Source organism: Venturia canescens, chromosome 10 (genome assembly GCF_019457755.1).
Source record: "Venturia canescens isolate UGA chromosome 10, ASM1945775v1, whole genome shotgun sequence".
NCBI classification, from domain to species: domain Eukaryota; kingdom Metazoa; phylum Arthropoda; class Insecta; order Hymenoptera; family Ichneumonidae; genus Venturia; species Venturia canescens.
In genome coordinates, this window is record NC_057430.1 from 17,670,865 (window position 1) to 17,695,346 (window position 24,482).

Genomic DNA, 24,482 nt, shown 5'->3' on the forward strand with positions numbered 1-24,482 from the left:
ATTTTGGACAATTATTTGTTCAGTTTGTTTAAGTTCATCACGTGTTTACGTTTCACGCGTTTACGCTTGGTCGCTCGGTCGTGTTTAGACTCTGGTCGGAGAATTTGCTTTCGATCCTGACGAGGCAACGAGCCCTGAAAAAATTCACAGAAAAATCCAAATTGGAATGTGGGATTGTTTCAATACACCCAAAAAACGTTGCCCTCCATGATCGAATAGCTTCCCAGAAACATTTCAAAAATCGTTCCATCTCTGGACATTAAAAAACGTCGGAGTGATTTACGACCTGACGTTTTCTCAATATTTCAACACTCGACTCTCCTACTTTAAATCACTATTTCGTAACACGTTGTTAAGAGCTTTCAACTCGAGAATTTTTTCCAATATTTCAAACATTTTATTTCCAGTTCTGGGACTATCCCATTGGTTCCGCTTCACCGTTCGATCGAGCCTGCCTTTTCACGGAGTCAATTTTCGATCGAGATTTTGTCCTACAATTTTTTTTAGCTAGCATCTCATAATCGTATTTTTTAGTATTAATTTGTAGGATTTTTACGAATTAGGCTTTCATTCCCTCACCAAAGGTTGACGTCTTTCAGGGCGGTGAGAATCAAATAGTTTTTGTTTCTGGTCGGAGCTAAAATTTGGGACTTTTAGCTCGTCCACTCATCGCTCTTCGCCACACGAGGCTGTTTCTCCCCACAGTTCGAGTTTCGGCTCCGCCACGTGTGTCCGCCTCGCCGATAGTGCGGCAGGCAATCGAAAAATCATTTTTTTCGAATAATTTAACACGAGCCGATCGCAATATTGACAGCTGCAAAATTAATCACATTTACAACTTGACATAATACCTACGTAAGAAAAACACGTATTTTTCACCTCACCAAGCACACGTTTCAACACATGTCCGTATTTTATGCTCAAATACGAGATAAAAAATAGACATTTTTTAATCGTTGTATCCCCAAACGTATTACGGGTCTGAAGTCAGCGTAGGCGTGTTTATTTATAAATATAATCCACGGGCTATGGGATGATCAGTTTTATTCGACCACGCGTCGTATATGAGTCTGTAAAAACACACTCGGTATCAAGTTTTCGCGACGAGCACCATCCAGAATGATAAGAAACTGGACTCCCGTTGTACTCTGCGCACTCTTCTTACTGGGTAACGAAAAAAATGTTGGATATTGAAAAATATTTGAGCACCGAGTAACGTGTCGTCGTTTCAGTGCAATTGAGACAAAAAAATTGAGGAGCAGAGGCGGAGTAGTTTCAAAGAATTTGTCATTTTTTTAATTTCACTTTAATTCGATTCCCTTTGACCGCTTTTTTCGAGAGACGTTCAGTGGCTTTGTGCGAAAGTATGAAAAAAGAAAAAAGAATGAAATAGGGAGAAAAATGAGAATTGGAAAAGTTGAAATCGGAGAAATGTGGAGTCTACTTTTTGAATAATTTTTTTAAAAATCAATAAAATTTAAAGAACGAAGGAATAAAATGATGTCGAAATTTTCCAAGTTCAATTGCTTTCAATTATCGCGCGAAATGTGCCTGTGAAAATCCGAATATTTTGTCCCCAGGTGAGGCTTTACGGATCAGCGAAGATGCGTTTAAATTGTTTCCGAGTCGCAGCGGAAGGATAGTCGATGGTGCGGCCGCGGGGATCGAGAGTTTTCCGTGGCAAGTGAGTCTGGTCGAGGTGTGGGAAGAGCTGCCGGATTTGGTGTGTGGCGGGAGCATAATTTCGTCCAATTGGGTGGTGACCGCAGGCCACTGCGTCTGTTACAACGTGACAGTCGCGGGAGAACCAGGGCCGCTGTCGACCTTCATTTCCGCTGGTTCGACCAACTACACCGAAGGCTCGCGACACAATATCGCCGAAAAAGTTTGCCATCCGCTGTTCGAGATCCGACAGGAGGTCGTGGAAGTCGCCGTGAACGACATCGCCCTCGTGCGAGTCAAGGAAGCCTTCGAATTCGATAGAACTCGAGCGCCGATTCCGCTTTTCCAACGGGCCCACGAAAGCCTCTCGGAAAGCGAAGGAATAGCGAGTGGCTGGGGTGCCGTCAATACCGCAGGGGATGACTTGCGGTACGGCCTTAAATCCGCGAGGTTGAAAGTCCTCTCGGTACTCGAGTGCCAAAATTACTTGACCGGCATCTATAACGCCAGCAGGCTCGTGCCCGCTGGACAAATCTGCGTCGAACCACTCTCCGGCACCGTGTGCTTCGGCGACTCCGGTGGACCCCTCGCTGTGAACGGCACTCTCGTTGGCATCGCTTCCTGGATCAATGGGGATACGTGCACGTACAACTATCCGGCGGTATTCACCGAGGTTGCTCAATACCGCGACTGGATTTCGCAAATCACGTTGATTTAAGTCTGGAAACGATTATCTCTCGTCAAATCGTCAAATGCGAGGAGCTTCGAACATTTTGTGCGTTGGAAAGTATTCTTTTAAATCGAGGCTTCACTCGAGCTTGGGGAGCGAAAACAATGGGGAATCGGAATTGAAGAAGCCTCGGGAAATACCAATTTCTGAAGAGTCATGAAAAGACTAAAATTATTTATTGAGAGCCATCTGGGCAATCTTCCGAATGGCAATGTCGGAAATAACAGAGAATTTGGAACAGTGAAAATATTCATTTCGTGTGACTTGTCTACAGAGCACGGTAAATGGACTGACGTTCAACAACACTTTTCACGAGTACCCAGAGAGAGAAATTTTCGTTTCAAATATCCAAATTTTTTGATTTTTTTCCGAAAGATTGTAGCTCAAGGAACTACTCGCGAGTTTATAGAGATTCACAGCTCGAGGAGGGAAACATCGCTCGAGACTCTTCCAGGGTTTGCAATTCGACTTCTTTTGGCTTCGTTCCCAAGTTTCAAGATGTGATTATGTAATAATTTGATTTTCAATCATTTTTTTATCAAAAATTTTTGTATTCTCAACATCTGTAATCACAAATATATTTCAACGTTCAAATCTCCATTAAAATTATTTTAATTTTTTTTTATTTCTTTTGTGTATTCCTCGTATACCTTGATGGTTACCATAACGGGCCAATCCCATTACCGAATAACTCGAAATAATTCGAATCCATCCTTTCAATGATTTCTAAATCCATAACGAGGGTACAAATCAACAAATAAATGAGGGAACCATTTTTTTCTTCATTTACCACAGAAATGTATATTTCACTTTTTCAACGAATTGATGAAAAAATTTTTTATATTTATCTTCCTCGAGTTTAGAGGATTGTTATATATAAAATAAAAAAAAACAATAGAAGCTCTTGTTTTAGCAACAAGAAAAAAATCTAATGAGAAAAAAAAAGTTAAAAGTTCTTATTAATCAACTTTGCACACATTTATTCAACTATTATTACGAATAAACCAACAATTTTGAACCTCGATAGAGGTGACTTCAAAAGTCCATAAGAGTCGAGAATCATCTCCCCATAGGCACTAAAGGAGTCGATAATAATTTCCTCCTGATCAACATCGAATTACATCACTAATCACACCGATACTTTTCAATATGTTAATTTTTTGTAACATTTAATTTCATAATTTTTTGTTTAATTTACAAAAATCAACGTTATGAAGCAAACAAGGATTATTGAGTGAAAAATTGCTTCAATTTTTTTTTCTCATCCACTCCAAAACGTCGAAACTTGAAGAATTCTGAAATTATGAAATATTACACTCGAGAGCCGAAACAAGGACGAAGTAAAAGGATAAAAAAACGCTTTTCGAGTTAATTTATTGCTTATTTATTTTAATAAATACATGTTTCGTTTTTTTTTGTTTATTTTTTTATAAATTAAATTAATTTATAGGATAGGATAGCATTTGATGACAGTTTTACATTTATGATGATGCTTTCTTGTTGTTTTCGTCGTTGTTTTTGTGGTAGCTGTTCTTAAGTGAACGTATTAAGTATCCGCGTCGAGTTATAGTGTTCGTTCCTCTCATTTAATTTCACTTAATCGTTGATTCCTCTGCTGTTTTAATAAAATTCTATGCATTACGACCGACCAGCATTAATTCTACACTTGTTATACAAACGTCAATGTGTGTTTTCTCGTCGTTCAATGAAAAGAAAAAAAAAAAACAAAATAAAAATTCGTTCCCATATTTGTCGTTCGGTTGAACGAAGGTGGTGGCGTTTGTTTGTCGAAAAACAATTTTTGTTGGTTTTTTTTACCCCCATTTTTTTTTCTTTTTTCAACGTAACATTGAATAAATGGGCAAACGATCGAGCGTATGAATAAATAATCGACGGTTTTGTTGCGAGGATCGCTCAACGGTGATTCTTTCGACTTGATCGAAGTGCGTTTCGGTGCTTTCGATTTTTTTATCTTTAAAATTCACCTTCTGGCTGGAGGTCGAAACGTGGAGGGAATGCGGAACCATCAAACTGGGGCTTGAACGCAGGTCGGTGCGGCTGTAAAATAAATACAAAATTATTTTATTATTAATTGACACATTTGGAGACGGTGATAGATATTTTTTTTTTTTTTTTTTTTCTTTCAGTTTGGCTTTTAAGGTCCATGGAAGGGACTTTTGGACCACGTTGCATGGGCCATTTTTGGTAATTTTTTTTTGTTGGTTTCTTCGTTTTCAAACGGGAAGGATTTTTATCGTTTTGTTTTGATTATTATTTTTTGTTTTATTTAATTTTTTCGTTATTCATCAAATAATACGAGGGGACCGTCAGGCACGTTCGCTGTGTTTTCGTTTGCTGAAATAAGTCGTTATCTTCGATGTCCCATAGTTTAAACTTAACGCACATAAAAATATTGATGAAAAAATATAAATTTTCTTATTGCCATTCATTTTGGACACTCCAAAAATGAATACACTTTGAGATTTTTCGATATCGAAGTCGTTGGACAAAGTAATTTTTCAATTCGTGATTTTTCAATTCGTTGAAAATAATATCACACCATCATTGATCGATTTGACTCAAAATAAAACAAAGAATTCCTTCAATACCGAAAAAAAACTTCCCCATGCTCTTTAGCCTCCGAAAATGGAGGCTCACTTTCACAATTATTATTTTTCGAGTGTACAAATGCGAAAGCAAAAAAAAAATTGTACAAACATTTCATAATAATCGGATGAAAAGTCGATTGCATCGATGTCATGAAATTCGGGGGCATGATATTTGTGGTTTGATATTATTGAAATAATCAATTTTATCCACAAATGAAGAGTGTGCGATGATTAATTAATTTATGAATTTATTTCATTACAATCCTCTCCATTATTCAATCTGTTAATCGTGTCAATTGTTCGTTCTTGCGAATCTGTACCTAATGCTTGATGCTTGATTTTTTGCCTAAATAAAAAAGGAAAATAAAAAAACCATTTGACCATGTGTGTGTATGTGCGTGTGTGTGTGTGTGTGACTGTGTTTTCCAGAGCTCATGTGGGAGTTTGAAACTGTGTTTTTTTTTGTTTTTCAAACATGAGTAGCCCTAAGTAAGTGAACGCACACACACTGATACACTTATTGCACCGACTTACATGGACCAGTGCAGAAGGTTACTCCATGGCGGGCGCCTTGCGAGCCTTCTGGGGCTATACAATGGGCATACAAGATCAAAATCTAATGAGTCTTTGTCGGTGCGCAGCTGTTTATACCAATTTTTCAGCGTCGTTACTAGCATTTTAATGGTTTTTCAAAAAATTCTTTAAATTAAAATGATTTTTCAACGTTTCTTCAAAATCCGTGCTCCATGAATCTCAAAATTGAAATCCCGTTTGAAATAATACGAAATCGAATGAGTTTGTTTGGCGTTCTTTTGGCTCGTTGGGATGTTGACTCGGTTTTGTAAACGGGGATCGATTGTAGTACGACTTTTGAAGCTTTCAAGGATTCGGGACTCTCGCGCCCTGGCTCACGGTAACCCTGGTACGAGCGATTGACCTTTTTTCAATGTCCAGGCTCAAAGTTAATGAGGGAAGGCGAAAATTTGAATTACAGATTATTTAAAAGAAAACGATCGATGAAATTTTGACGTTCGCGTTAGCCTGACTGTGAGATTTTGATATTGGAAAAACTGAACGAGGAACAATTGCTCGCACTCGCGTTATTCATTGGCTAAAAAAAAGTTGGAATTAAGTAGAGCGAATGAGAAATCGGTCTTACCGCTGGGCTGAGACCACGCGCAGCGCTTCCTCCACGTCCCTTTGTGCGGAACTTCGTGATGGCTTGTTCGGCGAGATCTGCTCTCTCTTCGGCCTCCTCGAGCTCTTGTTGGGCTTTGCGGAACTTGGCAAGATTGAGGGCAGCGATTTCTTCCGCCTCTTCAATTTGTCTCTTGTACGTTTTGATTTTCTGTTGCAATTTGTCAACGAGGTCTTGCATGCGCTCGTGGTTTTTGCGGTCCTCGTCAGCCTGGTAAAATCATCGTTTTCGGTTAAATCGAAACTTTAAATCGATCATTCCTCACGAAATATAAAAAAAAAAAATGGGAATGGAAAATTGGAGCTTTTCACTCACCTGGAAACTAAGCTCCTTGATACGACGCTCGGCTTTGCGGAGGTTCTTCTGGGCGTCGGCGTGTCTCCTCTGCTCACCGTCCAACTCGTTCTCGAGTTCGCGTACTCGCTGCTCCAATTTCTGGATCGCTTTCTTGCCTCCCTTGAGCGCGTTGGCTTCCGCCTCGTCGAGTCGTACCTGGAGTTCCTTAATTTGGGCTTCGAGGGCCTTGCGCAATTTCTCTTGCGTCTGAGCGTGGTCCTGTTCGGCTCTGAGCTCGTCCGCGAGTCTGGCAGCGTCGACCATTGCCTTCTTGGCCTTCTCTTCGGAATTCTTGGCTTCGTTGAGAAGCTCGTCAAGATCGGACTGCAAAAGGCATAAAAAATGTTGTAATTTTTGAAAAATTTCGATGTTTCGAGTTTTCGACAATTTTAAATGGAACTTTTCTTCGTTTTTTCTTCGATTTCAAACGTTATGAAATAAAATTTTGGCCAATAATTTTTTTCATCGTCGATTGCGTTTTCTTGCGTCAACTTGAAAAATCGGTTGCAACTCACGTGGAGAGTTTGAAGCTCAGCTTCCAATTTCCTCTTGGCGGCAGAGATCGAAGCGTTTTGCGCCGCGATGTCATTGAGCTGTTCGTGGGCATCGGCCAACTCTTGTTCGGCTTGACGACGACCGCGGTCCGCTTGTTCCAAAAGGGTGCGGCTCTCCTCGAGTTCGTTTTGCAGAGCGTTGGCACGACGTTCCGAAATTCCAAGAAGTTCACGGGCCTCGTCACGGGCGCGTTGCTCCTCCTCAAGAGCGGTTTGTACGTCCTTGAGTTGCTGCTGGTATCTCTTGATGTTCTTCTGTGCTTCGGCGTTCGCTTTGTTGGCGTGGTCCAGAGCGATTTCAAGCTCGTTGATGTCGGCCTCGAGTTTCTTCTTCATGCGCAGCGCCTCAGCCTTGCCCTGTACCGATCAAAATTTTCAACATTTTTCCATTATCGGGAAAGTTGCGATCTCGCGAATTTGTGGATTTTCCTTTATTTTTCTCGTCAACAAGGAAAGTTTTTAGAATCAATTTCATTTGGATTTCGATGCGTCGAACAACGTACCTTAGCTTCGGCCTCGAGGGAAGCTTGCATCGAGTCGAGTGCGCGCTGGTGGTTCTTTCTCGTGTTTTCGAATTCCTCCTCTTTCTCCTGGATGCGTCGGTCGATTTCCTGTCTGACCTGGCTGAGCTCCAACTGGCTGCGAAGAACCTTGTTCTCTTCCTGTTCGAGAGCAGCCTCAGCCTCTTCGAGGGCAGCTTGGAGTTCGTCCTTTTCAGCTTCCAAGCGTTTGCGCGCCTTCTCGACCTCGTGGATGTTGCGGCCACCTTCGCCGATCTGGTCGAGGAGGTCCTTGACTTCGTCAGCGAGGTTCTTGTTCTCACGACGAACAGCTTCCAGCTGCTCTTGGCTCTCTTCGTAGGCACCTGGCGAACGAACAAATAAATTTATTGAAAAAAATCCAAGAATCTTTGGAGCCCCTGCAAATGGGAGTTTGAATAGTTGGAAAAACTGAAGGGAGGCGCGCGCGCGCGCTTACCCTTGAGCCTGAAGAGTTCGGTGCTGTAGTTGCGGCATTCTTTCTGGCTCGCGTCGAGTTCGGCAGCGAGGTCGTCAACCTTGAGCTTCCATTCGCCAATGATCTTGTCAAAGGCCTTCTGTTTCTTTTCAGCGGCATTGGCGATGGCAGTGGCTCTGTCGACTTCGATTTGCAAGTCTTCGACTTCGGTGGCGAGTCGTTGTTTCGTTTTTTCAAGAGCGATGACTTTCTGGTTGAGGGATTCGATCGTTTCTTCAGCCTCGGCCAAGCGAGCCTGGAGCTTGCGTTTAGCCTCCTCGAGCTCTTCGGCACGCGCAACGCCCTCGGATTCGTATTTGGTGCGCCACAATTGAGCCTCGGCGTTCGCTTTGCTCAACTGCCTCTGCAGGTCGGCCTTGCCTTCCGCCTCTTCCTCAACCTGCTCGCGGATGTTGTCCAAGTCGTGCTCGAGGTTGCGGAACTTGCCGAGGAGAGTGGCACGCTCGCGACCTTCCTCGTCGGCCAATCTCTTCGTGTCCTCCAATTGCGTCGTCAGCGATATCTTGATCTTCGACAATTGATTCACCTGCGACTCAGCCTCTTCCAACTGCCTGAGCAGGTCGCTGTTCTCGATCGACAGTTTCTTCTTCGCGGCATCGAAATCGTTCACCGTGCGGTTCAGCTCCTCCAGCTTTCCTTGGGTCTCGTTCAATTGGTGCTGCAGTTGTTTCGCTATCTTTTCTTGAGCCGCCTGTCAATCACCATCGTCAAAATATTATTTCATCGGAAATAAGAAGCTTCCGATTCGAGAAAAAAATTCGTCTTCGAAACGGGCCATCAATTTTTCACAAAATCCTCGAGTCTTCGATCCCACCAAGTCGAGGCACTTTGAGAAACTTGGGAAAAACCTTCCGACGGCCCGGCACACGAAGCTCACGAATTTTCTTCGGACTCAATAATATTCACGTTTGTTATAAACAAGCAAGCAGAGGAAATATTAACTCGGGTTCAGATTACTTACTGGCTTTGTTGCTCGAACAAAAAGCTCGCTATCGCAGCCTCGGACAAGGCTTTCGCTATTGAATTTTTCATTTCGTTTCAACTCTTATCTTCATCGATTACAGCATTTGTTATAAAGTTAGAATTTAAACGTTATTCGCATTAGTACTGAGCTTCGAATCGACCATGAAAATGGTTAGTTTACCTTTTCGTTGCTCAAGTGGTCAACGGAAGCGCGGAGGTCGTTCAATTCGCTAAAGTACTGAACTTTTTCCTTTTCAATTCTGTTGGATACACAAACGAAACAAAAGTCATTGGAGAAATCATTTTTTTAAGGTTAAAACGAAGATTCGCTCGATGAAAACGTGCGCGTCGGACATCGCTGCGGGGAAGGAATTTTCACATTGACGTTCGAGCAAGGAAACTATGGAAAATCGACGATCAAAGGATCATTGCAATAGTTTCACGTTAATTTACCGAAAATATTCGAAAATTATGCACGAAGACGATAAAAATTAACAAAAAAACATTCATCAACGCTCTTTTTTCTCGATGTACCTTCTCCCTCGCGACTTGGTCAATCGCCGCGCGAGCAGCATTTAAATCGGCGTGGATGTCGTGACGACCCTTTTCGGCTCTACCAAAAATAGCCCACTCGTTATTTTCATACTTCCAATGGATTTCCAATAGTTTTGTAAAATGGAAAATTTGCTTTTTCAGTCGATCAAACTGCCCCGAAATTCCATCGGAATTATATTCGGAGCACGAAACTCCAAGAAAATTAAGCTCTTGAGCTCAACTGGAATTTTCATCGAGTCTTGAACATTTGTTGAACCGATTTTTTATGAAAAATACTCGAAAAATTGTCTCGTAAATTCTTAGTAAACTTTGCGTTTTTGAATTTGCTAAATTGTTTACGAATTTCAATGACTGTTGCGCTCATAAGGGAATAAGGACAAGCGTACCGGGCCTTGAGTTTGTTGAGGGTATCAATTTGCTCTCCCATTTCGGCGACAGCATCGTTGTGCTTCTTGCGAAGACTGGAAAGGGATGCCTCGTGTTGGATGTTGGCTTCCTCAAGATCTCTGCGGAGTTTGCTCAGTTCGGCTTCTCTCTTCTTGTTGAGTTCGATTTGAGCGGAGGTGGCACCGCCAGCTTCCTCCAAACGCTCGCCCAATTCCTCGAGCTCGCGGGCAAGATCGCTGCGTTGCTTCTCGGCCTTGGCGCGGGCTTGACGTTCGGCTTCGACCTTCGTTCCGAATGTTGAACAATTAATCAAGTTTACGAAACAATAAAAGCCGATGAGTGAGATCGAAAGATCGATCCGATCAGTTCGCATTTTGGAGTCCGAATAAAATGAAAAAAAGGGGCGATTGCAAAAGAAAATTTCAACGAAATCGAAGAAAATGGCTTTCTTACTTCCTCTTCGAGCTCCTCGATACGGGCCTGGAGTTCCTTGATCTGTTTCTGGAGTTTGCCAACCAGGGATTGCTCGTCTTCGAGTTTGGCAGTGAGGGACGAGAGTTCCTTGTCCTTGCGCTGAATCGTTTGCTCGAGTTCCTTCTTGTTCCTCTCGAGATCGGCGACAGCCTCTTGGGTGAGCTTGAGGTCTCCTTCCGTCTTCCTCTTGCCCTTCTCGACGTCAGCACTACAATTTCACAATTATAAATGTAACCTCTGCGATTGTAAATTGAAAATAATATTTCTCTTTTCACATTCGCTTTGTACTTAATTAAAAGTTTATTGCAATTATCAAAAAGCTTCCGAATCGCTGAATCCAATTGTGTCCAATATCGTCCAGTTTGAATTCATTTTTTCACGAAAATTTGAAAAGAAAAGGAAAAGAAAGAAAAAAACATTTTTTTCTTCCTTAAAAATGTTTCTCGGTGAGAATAATTTCGATTGGATTCTCTGCGTAAACTTACCGGAGTTTCTTCTCGCGCTCGAGGGAGTCCTCGAGTTCATCAAGAGTGTGTTCGAGCTTAACCTTAACCTTGTTCAGGTGGTTGACCTTGTCTTCGGCGGCTTGAAGTTCCTCAGCTGTTTTCTGGTTGACTTCGCCCTGGTTCTTCTTCTCCTTGTTGAGTTTGTTGATGAGTTCATCCTGGTGGGCGATTTCGTCGTTGAGGTTGCGGATTTGGTGGTCTTTCGAGGATTTGTCTTGTTCGGATTTCTGGATCGCGAGTTCGAGGTCCTCGATGTCTTTCTTCAGTCCCGATACTTCCTGTTCCAATTTCTTTTTGTTCTGGAAGAGATTGTTGCGCGCGTCTTCCTCTTGTTGGAGTCTGTCGGAGATGTCCTGTGGAAATATTCAATTTTTATTCCCGCAAGTCGGAGTCTCGATTGGGGCGCGGGATCAGAAGATCAGTTGCATCATCGGATGACAACTGGCCCGCTCAGAGGGCATCGGGTCCGCGGTCCTCGTTCGTTAATCATCAGCCAAGAGCCTCGCATCGTCGAATCGGAGAAGCGACAAAATTTCCCAAAGTATTTCACATCGAAAAATTCTTTCGTTCCCCAACTTTTGTCTTCCGTTTCCATCTCTTTCGAGCCCCGATTCAAAGTCCGACAAATGCAGCCGTTTCGGTGTGTGCGAGTCGACGAGGAAAACGATCGCGTTCGAATTTATTGACGTTGAATAATATAAGAGAGGACTGCCAACGCACCGTTTCCCCATGAGATAAATGTCCCCGTGGGACGAGTCGAGTTTAAAAAGAAAAAAAAAACCGGCCAAAAATAGAGGCACTTCCTCAAAGGGCCTGATCGCCCTCACAAACCGAAACTCCATTGCAAAGTGTATTTTTAAAATTGGAAAAACGGTCTTATCGTAGCCCTCCCCCGATTGCGCGAAGTGTATTTTTAAAAGTGAAGAAATTTGATAATCGAGTCCTCCGTATTCGGTGGCGCGAGGCTCCAATCCGAAGCCCGCGAAGGTTGCAGCTCATTTGGGCGGGCTGATGATCAAGTGGGAGGGGCGTGAATGATTATCTTCCGGTGACACATTAAACGGAACGAGAGCCAAGTGGTGGCGCTACGAATAACGAAAAAGTAAAATTTCGTCTTCCGCAACGTCACTTTATCAAATCTCGTATAAATACGCGGGCTCGCGCGCGTTGCACCTGCCACCAAACTTCATTGCACACTCGATGTTCCTCCAGCGGAACTTCAAGCGCACTTTTAATAACCTGGAATCTGGGATCTTATATTTAGATGAGGTTTCAGCCAGCAACGATGGCCTAATCGCATTCTCCGCTCGCGTTGCTGCCTTTGACGTAGCGGCAGGTGGCACTTTCATGATTAAGTGATAACTACGCGCTTTCGAGTTGCTAATTCGATTGCGATTCGACGCTGGTTAAGACCTCTTTATCGGCTCGAGTGCTCCAACGCATAAAAATAAAATGCTTCGCTGCAACGCGTGCAGGTGGCTCGGGGAGCTGCGCTCTCTCGACCTTTTTTCTTTCTGCCAAATTTCGTAAAATACACGCTCGCGACGTGCGCCAAAAGTGTAAACCGCGTGAGTAATTGCTCGATTTATTATTCTTATGAATAACTCCGACTCGGGCCAGAACTTCCATTTATTTAACAAGCTAAGCATCGACGGATCTCCAAAGACTCTTTCCTTGCACCCTAAATGTAAGCAAGTCGTTACATCGTTGCAACAATTATTTATAACTCTGCGCCTTCTCGCGCCGAAATTACCAGTTTTTCAAGAAAATTTATTATTTTTAAGAATCCTACGGTCGTATGGCACGTGCTGAGGAAAACTTATTTTTAAACGTCATTTTTCGTCGAACGAGATTTTTTTCGGGGCTAATAAAAGTAGCCTTTTATTCATTGCTATAGATTTTACGATTTCGGAAAATCGTCGCGAATATCTGGCAAAATAATCACCGATCGATCGGTGAATCGAATCCTGATTGATTGACCACCAAGGTTTATCCCATTTTTTTTGGACAAGGAGAAACCGAGTACACGCAGTAAAGAGAATAAAAACTGGGCAACTCACCGACAATTGTGACTCGAGATCCATTTTCTGGGCGGCCAATTTGACGGATTTTTCTTGGTACTCCTGGAGGGATCCAGCTTCTCCGGCGAGTTGGTTGAGGAGGTCGGTTTTCTCGGCGAGCAGTTTGCTGTTGAGAACTTCGAGCTCCTTGCGCATTTTTTCTTCCCGTTCGAAGGCTTCTTGAGCGGCGCGAGCGCGTTCTTGAAGTTCCTGCAATCGGGGATCGATAAAATCGTCGGAAGAGGCATTCGCCAAGTTCCTAATATTTTCTGTCACTGGCGTGTCACCCATTTTTAATACTTGACACCGTTATTCTCGTCCTTGTTGAAACAAGTGTTTAGAAACAGCACGAATCGTCGAATTAAAGGTAAAAATAAAAAAAAAAAAAAAAAAACTCGCGTCGAATCCAAGAAACAGTGAACCGGCGAATCGCCTGATCGGACTGTTTCCAATACCGGAGAATAAATCACAATTTCGTCCCTCCTTATCGATCCTCCTTTCCCTCGGATCAATCGCTCAACGATTCCTCAATTCTTCGTAAAAATGGAACTTTCGTTGCACAGGTCGTCGCCCTCGTCGATTCTAATCCTGCTAAAGATTTATGGCTTCTGGACTATCAGGCTTCGAGAACGTTCGATCTAACGCGAGATTCCTTTGCTATTGGAATCTTCGAGGAGCTTTCGCTCCTGTACGACGTCGAGGTTGAGGGTTCGACTGGCTCCTGCTTTTCTAAACTGTTATCTTTTCTACCCAAAATCCAGAATAAACGCGCGTGGGTATCCCTCCCGATGCTACGTGACCTCTTCTCCCACCCCCAGGCGCTTTTGGACAGATGAGACGACGACGATTTCATAAAAATATTTATATCTTACATTCAGCCGAGGTGAATCAGCTCGAGGGGTAGGGTTGTGCTTAAAATAGGCGAATCTCTCGCTCCAGACAGAGCCACCGAAAAGCTCCAGCAGCTCGTAAATTTCCAACTTCGATGTTACAACATAAGCTCCCTCTCGCTGCTTTTCCCCTTCCCATTTCCGGACGAGAAACTAATCGAATGTGCACGAGCGAGAGGCAACAGATCCCGGGACCAAAAAAGCAGTTTTACTTAAAAAAACGATTCAATCATTCTATTTTATTCCGGAACGTCTATTTTTTACTGGGCTCTGGAATACGAACGTCTGCTCGGTCTGTTCGATGTTATGGAGCGCGTGACGATCAATATCCACCGTTTTTTCTACTAATGAAACCTCAGCCGGTTCAACTCTCTGGATATTTTCAAGAATTCAAACGCTTTTGACGCCTCTTCATTTGTTAATTCAACGGCGAACTCTACCAAAAGCTATATATATTCACGTCCTACAAAGTGTTCATTTTTACTCCCAAAGCTCCGTATTTCCGGTCCCCCAATATTGGTTCCTTGTGTTTGGCACGATTCGTTGTTCCATTGGAATATTTCAAGAATTTTTCGAAAAATTTGCAAATCCGGACAATTCCAGAATCCAAAAAAATTCCTCAGTCTTAACGAAACATATTTTTTTTCTCGTGTTCCTTCACAACGCGCCTGGAAGTGAATATTTCTTAAAAATCAGCTCGATTATTATTGACGAGGAGTTTGGACAAATCGATGGAGGATTTCGAGGCTGCTGTTTCTCTTGGGAAGTCTCCGAAAATGTTTTCTTGAAAATGGACGGCCTTCTATTTCAGGCGGGCAGCTCGGATCGCCTCAATTATCGAAGTATAAATAAATGAAGCTGAGGAATAATTCAACTGGACAGAGGCTGATTTTCGATGAGAGATCGAGGCAGAGAGAAAGCGAGTTGGATTCGCGCGCTAATTAGCAAGAAACGCTCGGGAGCGTGACAACTCTTCAGAATGTGAGGATTCAGTGCGACGAGCAATAATTCCGGAATCAGATTGAAATGAAATGAAAGGTAAGTTCAGAGCTTGAGGTCTAATTATACCGGGATTACCACCGCGAGAAGCTCGGAGCACCCTAAAAATAAAAGCTCCCGCAGCGTAATGAGTGATTCAGATTCGAAGACGTTGACCGAGTCTCGTGGAAGATTCTCGAATCGCCGAATAAAGTGAAGAAAAATTTGGAGAATAACGCTGACAAATTTCTCGTGGCGACATCCCCGCGGAACAAACTCATTTCGAGGATACTCACAGCCAGCTCATCCTCGATGCGACTAGCGTTGAGAAGAGGTCGGACTTTGGACCACAGTTTCCACCACGGCCAGGTACGAAGCTTGAGGTATCTGCGGAGATTTCTTTGGACGACTTGGAGCGCCAGACGCTGTTCCTGGAGGGCCTTGAAGTCCTTGCGGGCGATGTAGGCTCGGATGAACGCTTGCATCCAAGACACAATTTTGCTCAGACGCTCGTCACGGAATTCTTCCATTTGACCCAGCACTCCGGCTCGGAAGAATACCTAAAGTTTTCGTGAAAACGATTGGCGTTGTCAGTAACGACGAGCTTCGCAGTGACGAAATTTTCCACGAGATGCAAACGCGTCTGTGCATGGCTGGTGAGACGATTCGAAATCACAGTTTGTTCCTTCGGTTCGGTTGAGATTGAGGGAAATGGGGAAAAACATTTCCATTGTTTTACCAACGAATTTTCGAAAAGAGACGAAATTCAAAATTCATTTTTTCACCTCCATTCGATCGCCGTTGCTTTGTGAAGATTTTGGAAACGATCAAGAGTACAAATTCATCTTCGAAATCGTCAAAATAATCTCAACACGCGTTTGCATCTCGGCGGTGAACAAATGAGTGGAATGCTGTGTAGGTGTGAATCAGCGATCGGTTAAAAAGCTGATAAGTGGAAACAACAAACGTGCAATTGACAGAGGACTCTCGAAAGATTTTCAGCGACCTCGTCACTGAAGTCAGTGATTGTAGTTTGTCACGTTGGAGAACGTAAAAGTGAGCAAATGTTGTGACGTTTGAGGATATAAAATATTATTTGAGGGTTCGAGCATGAGTTTGAAGGTTTTAGGAGAAAACAAGTTTTTTCGGTTTAAGTTTTGATGAATTCTTGCGATTACGGGATGAAGATTATTATGTAAAGATCTGATTTTATTCGAGATCAGAATTGTTACCTGTTACGTTCGCGACTCTGGAGTTAGGCATTTTGATCGTGAGTCAAGTCTTCATTGTCATTGTACGACGAACATCAACGTTCCGTCATTAAAATTAAACAAATTAAAGTTGTAGTACGCGATCATGCGTAAAATTATCATTTTTGTTACGGCGATTCAGCGGCGAGCTTGTAAACAAAATGAGGCGCCAATGAATTTCGTTTTATAAATCTAATTAACGAACAGTCGAAAGCGTTTTCCAAATCGTTCCCAGTCGCAATCTCATTTTTTCGATACTTCGTGCCTTCAGCGATTCTGTGACAAGCAAAAACTTGTCGTATATTCGTCGGCATGTTTCTAACACTCATTTTTCAGTGTAGCAAAAAGAAAAAACGATTACGAACGAGCTTTAGCTACGAAATTTTCTTCAAACCAAAAATTCATCATAATCAAGTCGAATAACAGTGGATGAGAGCAATTTTTAAAAATTTCCGATAAAATACAAAAAAAAATTAAATTTTTATTCCAATTTTTCTGTTAATCGATAAAAAAAACTTCATTTGATGAAATTTTTCAGTTTTTTTATGATTTCTTAGCTTCACCGTCGTACCCAAAGATCTCCATTCGAATGAAATCAGCGACTGGAAAAGACGCGTGGAAAAGACATTGAAACTGCAAAAATACTATTCGTTTGAAAATGATTAATAAAAAAGCGTTTCGTATAAAATGCACGGAGAGAATGAAACCGTAATATTTAGCGTGAAATTCACTGTCAAATATACCGTGTTATATTCGACTGTGGGGAAGCACTGTAAAATTTTTAATATTTTCCAGAATTTTCAGTTTCATGACAGTAAATATTGCAAGTGGAAGGCCAAGATGTACTAAATACTCCGTAAAAATTTCTACTTGAAACAACAAGTATCAAATTTATAGGAACATTTAATTTTTCTCCCAATTATCACTGCACCGTCATTATTCACGCTAGCTTATAAAATTCAATTCTCTCCGTGCAGGCGTTAATGATTTCAAGAGCCAAAGGTATCCTGTACCTTGGTAGCACCCAATCGGTACTGATCTTTATCCAAATCGATCGCCTCGAGGATGATCGCGGTTGCTTTTTTCGGGTCTGTTGAGTCTTTAACGAGGTTTGCGCACAGAATTTTGTATCTGTGTGGTTCGGATAAACAAAGAACAAAAAAGCAAGCACAATGTTAAAATCGTTTGTTCTCAGTGTCAGTGTGAGAATCGAAAGCACCAAAGTCGGTGTTTTTATTTGATTTGTAGGGAAATTGCAGCGTGAGGAAATTCTTTTCGTCACTTCTGCGCGTATTTTTTGAAGATTTCCCATTTTCGTGATTAATTAAGTTTCCTAAGGTAGTTGGATGCTCGCAGAACGCACACGGCCGAAGGAGAAAACCTCAAAAATTTTCATTGTTTTACAAAAAGCGCGCTCGCTTCTTTCGACGTGGAAACCTTTCTCCGGTTCGTGTGCACTCTTCGAAGCCAACAAAGGGTTTCTACCGCTCGTAGAACCTGAAAGATCATCGTGAAAATAATGAAAGAGCAAAATAAATTGATCGCTGGAACCTTCGCCGCCCTGTTACGAAGAGCATCAAGGTTCGAGGCGTCGTCGTCGTGGATAAAAAAGCAAAGTAGACAAAAGGTCGTCAGTCGATTCGTCTCCGGGCTGACGCTGCAGGCGCGGACCTTTTTCTGAGGAGTTTGGTCCACCGAGATCATTGTAATAATGAAAAATTCGCTGATTCTTCGATTATTTATAAGAAAAATGAAAAAAAAAAAAAAAAAAAACGTTTTGAAGAACAAATTTTTTTTTTCAACACTTCAAACAACGAAACGCCCACCTCTCGAATTCCATCGCCGCAAAAATAAAGTCTCGAGAATCCGAAGAATTTTTCAAAAATACAATCGTTTCGGTGAGCATTGAGAAACGACAGGATTCGTCGACAATGAGGGAGAAAAAACCAACAAACAAGCCATTTCGTACGAAGGTAATGCGATCGAAAAAAAAAAAAAACAACTCGAGCGGCGCAATAAAGTGGTGAGATCGTTGTAAAACGACTCGATGGTAAGGACATGCCTTGGTGTGTCCAAGGCGGTATTGTTCAGGGTCGAGGCCTGAGGCTTCCAGGACAGCTCCAGCGGCCTTCTTCGGATCTCCGCCAAGGGCATCGACGGCAGCAGGCGCCAGGATCTTGTACCTACGATACGGGGTCACGCACAAACAGGTGGAGCATTTATTAGTAATTGGAATGAAAATACTACTTGGAGTTTCGAACTACCGCGGAGCTAATGGATATACGAGAAACAATAATAATAATAATAAAAAAAAACAAATGTTTAATGAAAAAAACGAAAATTCATCAGGTTTTTAGTCAAATCTCCTCGTCCTGGTCGTTGGTCCTCGCTACGATCTTGGGCCCGCAAAAATTCGTAATTCTCGTCGTAACAAGGGCACAAAAATTGGACGTACTACGAGGCATGCATGATGAACCAATGGAGAGATGAATAAAATGAATAAAAATCATCGAAGCTCGCAACTTTTGTACGAATGACGTAACTACGAAAGAGGGAATAGCCTACTGGAACAGTAAAGAGATGAAAAAACAAGTGTAACACGTAACGGGGCACGGGGGAGGGGCTACGGGGTGAATAAATCCATCGAAAGGGTCACTGCAAACCGAGATGGAATTCTCGGGGTTTTTTCACGGGGTTTCACGCAGGGTTTCGTCTGTGTGTGTGTGTGTGTATGTTTTCGTCGTTATGGTTTTTTAATCCACTAACTAAGGATCAAACCGGACTTGTGTTGATGAGAATGAAAAACAGTTTTTTTTTGCTTTTTTAAGGGTGGAATCGTTTCGGGGGATTTTTAACTAGCCTTGGTATGACCGATCCTGTAGGTGTCTGGGTCCAGACCCGTTGTTTCCAAACATTTTGCTGCTGCGATTTTCGGATCTGGTTCGTTTGTCATTATTGCCGGTGCTAAGATCATGTAACTGTACGCCAAGAGAGAAGCATTTTAATTGACTCGTCTCTCGATAAACTTATCACAAGAGCTAGAGACTAAGGATTCTGGCGGGTTGGCCAGGTTAAAACATCGCTTTTGTACGCTAGGAATTCACGCAGCATCCCGCGAGAAACACTCTCGGACGTTAAATCTAGAGAAAGCGCAATTCGAACTTTTCCCATCCGAGTTGAAACTCCCGGCCTCGATGTTCATACGAGTGGTCAAAATCGAAGGAATCTCAAGATTCTATAACGCGACAAATTTGCAAAACGTGACGAAACTTTAATGATTGCAACGCGAGCAACTGCGACGAGGTTGGCGCACAAAATGCTTTCGGTCGACGTTTGTCTGTACTCTGAAGCAGACCCTGCTTAATGTACACCATAGAAATATGCAATTTTCCAATCGAACGTGCGATTTATACCTGAAAATGTAACTTCCGGAAAGTAACACGGAACTGCTCGAAAGTTGAATACCAAGGAAGCGAACTCACCGCAGTTTGAAGTCAGGATAGTTCATCCTGTTGGGGAATCCCTTACGACAAATACGGATGCCTTCAAGCACACCGTTACAGGTGAGCTGATGCATCACCAAGTGGGAGTCGATGACTCCGGGCTGTTTCATTTCGTTGGGGATGATACAACGCACGAAGTGAGGCTGAGTCGCTCTCAAAGTTGTCATCAAGTTGTTCAACTGCTCCTTGTAGGAGGAGGACACGGTGGAGAAACCACCGCCCTTCTTACGTCCCTTGTCGGCGCCGCCGCCGCCAGATTGTCCGGGATGGTCGGCGAAGATTTCGACCAAGAGTTTGTTGCTCGATTTCTTGAACTGGTCGACGACGGTGTCGTTCAGCGGATCCTTGTTCTTTTCCAACCATCCGGTGATGTTGTAGGGTACCTGGAGAGTTAAACGTGATTTTTCGTGTTACGGGGAGCTCGATTGTTGCACGAGCTTTCGACGAGTATACGATTTTATAGTGGAAAATTTGTTTTTTTTCCCGCAGCAGGCTTCGCTGGTTGCTTCGGGAGTTTCTTGTCATTTGATCTTGGCCTAATGGCACTTTAACGTGGAGCGTTTTTTCCGTCGTCGAAAACGAAGAAAACGATACACGATTAAAGTGGACTGCGGCGAGCGCAGAACTCTTTGTGCCCGCATGAAGATTCAGCGGGCTCTTTTCACCTCCCCCGGAAACTCCCGACTTCCGGTAAAGCCTCGAGGGGTCGACGGATCGGGGCGTATACTCACGTTGCCAGCGTAATGGCCGATGGCGAAGTGAGCCGCGATTTGACCGGGCTTCGGCGGTTTCGGCTTGAGGAAGTTCGGACTCTTGCCCAAATGGTTGTTGTTCAATTTCTCCTCGAAGGTCTTGTCCGTGGCTTTCGGGAACATAGACTCTTCCTCAAGGATCGAGAGGATACCCATGGGCTAGATATTGTGAAGAAAAAAGGGAATTAAGGACGCGCACTCACTTCCCGGACGTGGCCTATTTCCTGCTCTACTGTTCAACGCCGTTCCACTTTAATTTCTCTCACGAAATAATCATTTGTGAACTTGATTTACTCGAAATTTATTTTCATCACGGATTTAAAAGTTAAACTGCACTCGAAAAAAATCGTAAAATTGCCTGTGAAGCGATTCAAAATTATTCATCTGATTATCTACTTTCGGCGTCTAAGAGCCCGATTAAATGTTCGTATTTTAATGATAATAGAAAAACCAAAATAACAGCAGCGACTACTGATCTTTAGTGATGACAAAGATTCGATGGTAATTGAGTTAACGATCGACGAGAGATTGTCTTCTCAAATATTTCATGGAAGTTAAAATTTCATGAGATTCTTACAAACAAGCGAGAATTCTTGTGAATTGTTGAGAAAAATAAGGATAAAAATAAATCTCATACTACGATTTGAATAATGATCTTTCTAACGGCGTTTTTTGTATTCTAGTAGTGAAAAATGCCCTCTAAAATACCACAATAACCTGCAGGACATAAAAAAAACGACACAAGAATATAAAATAAACTTGCAAGCGCGTCGGTTTATGGCTCGTGTTATCGATGATGCACTCTAGTCCGGCACAAAAGCGTGGTTAGATGTAGAAGCTTTACCTTCTCGATGAGCTCGATCGTGGACTGCAAGTCCATACCAAAATCAATAAAAGTCCAGGTGATACCCTCCCTTTCATATTCCTCCTGTTCGAGGACGAACATGAAGTGGTTGAAGTATTGTTGAAGCTTTTCATTTGTGAAGTTGATACAGAGCTGCTCAAATCCGTTGAACTGTTGCAACGGGAGGACCCAACAGTGCGTATTCGTGCAATCGCCGCATGCGAGCGTCCAATTCGGTGTGCATAAGGTGCAAAACACACGCAAAAAACACATAGAGGAAGAAGGAAAAGAACGAGAAAAACAGATGAAAGACGTGGGAAATGATTTTCACAGTTTCATGTAGAAAATAATCGAGGAAGAGAGAGAGAGAGAGAGACTGAGTTTCAGGTGTTACGCTCTCTCCGCGTTCTTTATGCACAACTCGTGATTCTCGGGCATATATAAATAAACGGATTTTCAGACGAATGAGGAATGACCTGAAACGAAAGATCGATGTTAGTGAGATAGAAAAAGGGGCTTTCGAGATTTTTCCATTCAGAGAAAGAGGAAGAGCGAGAGTAACAGTTTCATGCTCGAGCTTCGTGGTCTTTCGCTTTCTTTTGGTTTCTTTAGCTGCAAAGGTACACCGAGCTCATGCCCCGGCTCTCATCGGGTATTTTTCACGAGTCTCGATATTCTACCTTCTCAATTAGATCGATCGTCGTCTGGAGATCCATGCCAAAATCTATGAACACCCACTCTATTCCTTCACGCGTGTACTCCTCTTGCTCGAGAATGAACATGTGGTGATTGAAGAACTGTTGAAGCTTCTCGTTCGTGAAGTTGATGCAGAGTTGCTCAAAACTGTTGAACTGCATGGCGGAGGAGCAGGTGTAATGGAAAAAATAAAGGCATTCCAGTCGTCACAGCACTGTTTTTCGCCTCCTTCTCTAACACGCTAGTTTTATATTATTATTATTTTTTTTTTCTAATATATTTTGATCTTTACGATGTATTCTCGTAATAAATCATTTTATGAAGGGCTTTTTCGGGATCGAACACAGGCCAGATCTCGTTTGAATCCTTTCAGGGGCCTTTGCAAAGTAAATCGATGATAAAAATGAGCTTCGCACTGTTCCACAATCAATATTTACAGTATTAACTCGTAGACACTCCCTCTGAGGTCACACACTCGCGACACCGGTGCAAATTTGCACTTGGACTTTTGAAAAGAAGAAAAGAATTCTGAAGTTCTATAGAGACTTGAAATTTTCGTGGATGCAAATTTGGTGCAGTCTACGCGGGTCAAATGAAAGATTTTATTTAAAATTTATACAATTCCATCGATACTTTGAGCTCGAAATTAAAAGAATTCATTCCTTTGGAAGTTAAGAGTAAAAAGTTTAATGGGAAAGTGCTCGACTCGATTTATCACGATATCGAGTCAAATTTTCATCTCACAACGTAACGAAAAGTCGTTTGAAGCGATCCGATTCGTTGGGATGATGAAGATTTGAAATAGTTGATCGGGTTGCAAGTATACCTAGGAGTGTGAACACCGCTCGGATTTTCATTCCGGATTTACGGTAGGCGAAGGGATCGTGCGCAGATGCGGGCTAATTATTGCGTTTCGTGGTTTCAGGTCACTCGTCAATCCGAGGAAAAAGGGCGGGGGGTTGGCGGCAGAAAAACGAATGGTCGGAACAAGAAATATATCCGCCAGACGCGAGGTGTCCGTTTACCTACGAATATACCAAGCGCCTTAATAGAGAAGGGGCAAAAAACGATCAAGATCGTTTTTGAGGTCATCATCGTCAATCGCAACCCAAGCAAAGATGGCAGCTGTATCTTTGGTGCTTTGGCGAGCCAGCTCTCACCGTCGGTCACTTTTCGTGGTGTTTGCTATTTGCATTTTTGTTTTGTTTTTTTTTTTTTTGTAGTTTGTAGTTTTTGTAGTTTGCGAACACTGAATGAGTGAATCGGCGAGCGTGGAATGGCGCTCGTGTTACTTAATTTCCAGTACCTTCTCGATAAGTTCGATACATGCGAGGAGGTCCATGCCAAAGTCAATGAACGCCCACTCGATTCCTTCCTTTTTATACTCCTCTTGTTCGAGTACGAACATATGATGGTTGAAGAATTGTTGCAATTTTTCGTTGGTGAAGTTGATGCATAGCTGCTCAAAGCCGTTGTACTGCGTGTTCGAGAGCCAAAATGCAAAAACGGTACGGGGATAAAGTTTGGTGATTTATCGTTTCGGAGTATCATCGTTTCGGATAAATCAGTTCGAGCGACCACTCGAACTTTTTCGTGTTATTTGAATGGTGTTGCGATATTGGATGATGATGGCGATGGTGAGGACGTTTTGGTGAATATAGTAACGCTCGATAATCGCGGTTCGAACACTCCTCAGAGTGCGGCATTCCCAACCCTTGGATAATACCCTTTCCCCCCCCCCCCCCCTGGAATTCTCAGCCCTGCTGGATCCGAACGACGAAGGAAAATCACGAGATTGGAGAATAAGATTTTTTAAGTGGACACAAAATACACGAACGCGGTGTAAAACAAACGATAACAGTGGACGTTTATTTTTATTGTAAAAAGCGTTAGATGTAAGTGGCCGAAGCCTTCGGCCATGCTTTTCTTTGGTTTTAATAGTTTTGTTGCTTTTTGTTTTGTTTTGTTTTGTGCAAGTATCTCGCTCTCATACCAGCCTCACTAATCGCATTAACTGCGATCCCAGCTGAGTGTGTATACCTTTTCTATGAGTTCGATACATGCGAGGAGATCCATGCCAAAGTCAATGAATGACCACTCAATGCCCTCTCGCGTGTATTCTTCTTGCTCGAGGACAAACATGTGATGGTTGAAGAACTGTTGAAGTTTCTCGTTCGTGAAGTTGATGCAGAGCTGCTCAAAACTGTTGAACTGCTCGAGGAAAGGCACAGTAGTCAATTTACTGCTTTCAACTCCGTGGGACCTTCTCACTCGTTATTCTCGTTTTTTTAACAATTTTATCGTTCTCTGGCGTTTCTCAGGCTTTTCAAACGCGCTTCGTACTTCGTTGCTGTCCTGATAGCAATTTCGTACTCGGGCGGAGGCTTTTCAGAGGCTTCTAAACCGAAATTTCTACACGGAAAGAATTCTCTACTTCGCTTCAACCGGCAGAGTCGAGACGAAGACAAACGCGCTCGAAACTTTGCTTCGATCGGGACTTCTCAAGGTTCTCAGAGGT

General features: G+C 42.7%; 2 protein-coding genes across 26 annotated transcripts in view; one reads left to right on the top strand and one right to left on the bottom strand.

The window, feature by feature from the left end:
* Positions 1 to 1,046: 1,046 nt before the first annotated feature.
* On the top strand, positions 1,047 to 3,033 carry LOC122417573 (trypsin delta-like). The gene is made up of 2 exons (XM_043431173.1): positions 1,047 to 1,168; positions 1,581 to 3,033. The coding sequence occupies exons 1-2, from the start codon at positions 1,120 to 1,122 to the stop codon at positions 2,378 to 2,380; spliced, it is 849 nt and encodes a 282-aa protein (XP_043287108.1). The 5' UTR covers positions 1,047 to 1,119; the 3' UTR covers positions 2,381 to 3,033.
* A 727-nt stretch (positions 3,034 to 3,760) lies between these two features.
* Mhc (myosin heavy chain) overlaps positions 3,761 to 24,482 on the bottom strand; it is a 34,812-nt gene continuing 14,090 nt past the window's right edge. For 4 of the 25 annotated variants that reach the window (XM_043431151.1, XM_043431149.1, XM_043431144.1 and 1 more), the window contains exons 10-25: positions 23,271 to 23,441; positions 20,404 to 20,583; positions 19,652 to 20,055; positions 18,232 to 18,352; positions 15,216 to 15,479; positions 13,052 to 13,261; positions 10,971 to 11,344; positions 10,465 to 10,693; positions 10,011 to 10,294; positions 9,251 to 9,329; positions 8,068 to 8,797; positions 7,593 to 7,954; positions 7,051 to 7,446; positions 6,515 to 6,859; positions 6,161 to 6,409; positions 3,761 to 4,450 (exon numbers count right to left, since the gene is read on the bottom strand). In XM_043431151.1, the coding sequence (XP_043287086.1) occupies positions 4,367 to 4,450; positions 6,161 to 6,409; positions 6,515 to 6,859; positions 7,051 to 7,446; positions 7,593 to 7,954; positions 8,068 to 8,797; positions 9,251 to 9,329; positions 10,011 to 10,294; positions 10,465 to 10,693; positions 10,971 to 11,344; positions 13,052 to 13,261; positions 15,216 to 15,479; positions 18,232 to 18,352; positions 19,652 to 20,055; positions 20,404 to 20,583; positions 23,271 to 23,441 (4,482 nt within the window). In that variant the 3' untranslated portion in view covers positions 3,761 to 4,366. Of the gene's footprint in view, positions 4,451 to 5,535; positions 5,590 to 6,160; positions 6,410 to 6,514; positions 6,860 to 7,050; positions 7,447 to 7,592; positions 7,955 to 8,067; positions 8,798 to 9,250; positions 9,330 to 10,010; positions 10,295 to 10,464; positions 10,694 to 10,970; positions 11,345 to 13,051; positions 13,262 to 15,215; positions 15,480 to 17,182; positions 17,301 to 18,231; positions 18,353 to 19,029; positions 19,148 to 19,651; positions 20,056 to 20,403; positions 20,584 to 21,268; positions 21,440 to 21,948; positions 22,120 to 23,270; positions 23,442 to 24,004; positions 24,176 to 24,482 lie in introns of all 25 variants that reach the window. The other 21 variants (XM_043431152.1, XM_043431147.1, XM_043431150.1 and 18 more) reach the window with 11 other exon arrangements.

Bases quoted from the DNA above. Each gene is read 5' to 3' on its own strand.
- LOC122417573 (XM_043431173.1), top strand. From the start codon at position 1,120: ATGATAAGAAACTGGACTCCCGTTGTACTCTGCGCACTCTTCTTACTG. The intron at 1,169-1,580 runs GTAACGAAAAAA...TTTTGTCCCCAG, and splicing joins CTGCGCACTCTTCTTACTGG to GTGAGGCTTTACGGATCAGC.